This window comes from Perkinsus marinus, assembly GCF_000006405.1.
Source record: "Perkinsus marinus ATCC 50983 genomic scaffold scf_1104296959216, whole genome shotgun sequence".
Classification (NCBI taxonomy): domain Eukaryota; phylum Perkinsozoa; order Perkinsida; family Perkinsidae; genus Perkinsus; species Perkinsus marinus.
In genome coordinates, this window is record NW_003206506.1 from 306,998 (window position 1) to 309,681 (window position 2,684).

The 2,684-nt window shown below is 47.0% G+C and overlaps 1 protein-coding gene across 1 annotated transcript in view; it reads left to right on the top strand.

The window, feature by feature from the left end:
- Nucleotides 1–1,175, top strand: part of Pmar_PMAR026589 (Sentrin-specific protease, putative) — a gene marked incomplete at its 3' end in the record, with an annotated part of 2,278 nt that extends 1,103 nt beyond the window's left edge. Inside the window, exons 4-10 of the mRNA XM_002773293.1 lie at nt 122–264; nt 319–434; nt 484–556; nt 626–711; nt 755–866; nt 908–981; nt 1,079–1,175. Of these exons, the coding sequence (XP_002773339.1) occupies nt 122–264; nt 319–434; nt 484–556; nt 626–711; nt 755–866; nt 908–981; nt 1,079–1,175 (701 nt within the window). The remainder of the gene's footprint in view (nt 1–121; nt 265–318; nt 435–483; nt 557–625; nt 712–754; nt 867–907; nt 982–1,078) is intronic.
- Nucleotides 1,176–2,684: the final 1,509 nt, after the last annotated feature.

Sequence of the window (2,684 nt, forward strand, 5' to 3'; positions counted from 1 at the left end):
GGGTAGTAGTAGTAGTAGTAGTAGTAGTAGTAGTAGTAGTAGTATGGCTCATGATCATCGATAGCTTTGTAATAACAGTATGTCGCCGTTCGTTTGTGATACACACTGCTATGGGTGTTAGCTGATGGAATGCACTTGTACAGGTCAGAGTTACTGGCCCCCAAACAGTATAATATCGACATAACAGCACATGCACTGTCGTGTCTACAGCAGGGACGATGGCTCAATGATGAGGTGGTCAACTATTACTTCATGATGCTACAGGTAATGATGATAAATTAGTACATATAGAGTACACGAAAAGGTTTTATATCATAGGATCGGAGTGATCGTCATAAAGGGAAGCTCCCACGAGCATTCCTTTGGAACTCGTTCTTCTGGCAAAAGCTCAGCTCCAACGCCACAGGCGCATACTCCTACAAATCAGTTGCGAGGTATAATACACCAGCAGCAGGAGAGAGTCCATCGTGATCCCTGTCTTAGGTGGTCCAAGCGGCGGCATGCTGATATCTTCTCATTCGATATGATGATAGTGCCAATCCATGTTGGGAAAACAGTAATTACAGTTCATCGCCTGACAACTTGGTCGATGAGAGCTTGCTCGAATCTTCCTCCTTCTCTTTAGCACTGGGCCCTTGGTGTGGTAGACTTGAAGGATTGTACACTGAGCTACTATGACTCACTTGGAGCATCTCATCCGAAGTTTTACGAGTACACATGGAACCCCTATAATGTCGGTACTCATATAACGTAGTTACATATCTCGTTATATCGAGGATGAGCATAAGGATAAGGGTTCTAATGCCCCATTACGGAAGCCTAGTGAATGGCAACGACGTGATGCGGTTATCACACCTACTTGCACTGTAGTACCCCGGTTTACTCGTCTTCTCCATAGCCTGTTCAGGTACCTCGTCAGAATAATTCGAATGATTGTGGAGTATTCATGTGCATGTTTGCCGAGGCTGTCTCAGGAGGAAGGTACCTGGGGGTATGCCGCTCAGTCCTCTCCTTCCTGCACCCAAGCATTGACGTGCACATCAGAGTCATTGTTTACATGTGGTATTATCCTGTCTAGGTCTATAACAGAGGTATCCCAAGACCTTATCCCGGATATGCGGTACAAGATGGCTTGCCAAATATCCGCGGGATCTATTCCTGGACCCATTGACTGAAGCATATATCATCGAGGAATACTCACCGTCCAAACGTAGACTACGCCCCTGCCTACTTCCTTGTTTCTAGTGTCATACATTTTGTGGACTATTACTCTCTATCGCTCCTACGTTTGTGTTCAGTGAAGATCAGATGGCATGTTGTCGATTTGATACTTCCCCTAACTAGTGAATCTGTGGTGAACTGAATGTTCCTCTGGGTGCCGCCTTGTTCCTAATGTACCTAAGTTCCAGCTGGGATGTACAGTCGACCACAAAGTGAGAAGCTATCTTTCTCAATGGTGGGATATTCCGAATAGTGATGGATTACTGAAGGATCGAGAACTGATACACTCCCAACCGCTATGGATGTTGCTTATCGGAGTGGAATACCATGTGGATCAGGGATTGATTTCATCAGGGGATATCTTATTACTGGTATTACTAACCTATACTTGGTGCTTTCCTTGCTAATCGGATCACTTTCTATGATTATACTGGGAGCCTCGAGCAAGTGGTTCGGTACAAATCGATATTCAAGAGAGCCAAGAGGAGCTGAGCATCATCCTTCATAAGGACGAACGACACCGGTCCAAGGACGTGGGATGAATATTACTTGTGGGGGGTAGGCTCTATGAGTGATTCGAGAGAATAATCAGCGCTACCAGCAGTCCTACTATCGACCCAGGCCCCGTGAGTAATCAACAATCTTCACCATAGTAGATGATGCTAGCGCCGCTCTCAGGTGTACTCGAGTAGAGGGGCCGCAGTGCGGATCCCATCACTAACTGTGTAGGTTTCGTGTATACGTTGGGGTACGTATCAGCATTGACATGTTGTTGGGCAATCATGCGGGGATGGGTAGTGTCACACTACTAGTGTGGTGAGGGTGTGCTCCCAGGGAGGCGTGGCAACCAATGAGCTATCTGCTCATCTGCGGTAGTGTCCATTTAGGAAAAGACGTCCAGATTGATGATTGTCGTGTACGTAAAGAGATTCATGCTAAGACCAAGATAATGATGATAACCTACGGGCTACAATCATGTTTGCGTCAAGCTCTCAGTGTAGTCGAGTCAGCTAGTGAGTGATACGTTCTACGTGGCCTCTGATGAGAAGGGTAGGACATCGGTAGCAGATGGTAGAGGGACGGATGGCTGTTCAACATACCAGTATACTGGAGTTGTCCGAGCAACTGTTACGAGTGCACACCATTGGAACAACTACCCGACCACTTGGTATTGCTGTTGGGGGTAGCGCTAGTGTTATCATAGCCATGTGTGAACAGGCTGTGGCGGGCTCCATCTGCGGAGAGGGGCAGAGGTAGGACTGTTGATGTAGCAGATAGCTGAGCTAGAGAAGAGGACACTGGAGGGATCTTTCCAACTAGGATGAACGTGATGCATGACCCACAGGCATCACTTACCTTTTGTGATGTTGTCGTTGCTGGAGGGGCTGTTATATTCGATTCACGGGGGCTCCTAGCCACTCTTAGGATCCACTTTATTCCACCTTTTATCAATGCCAGGCTGC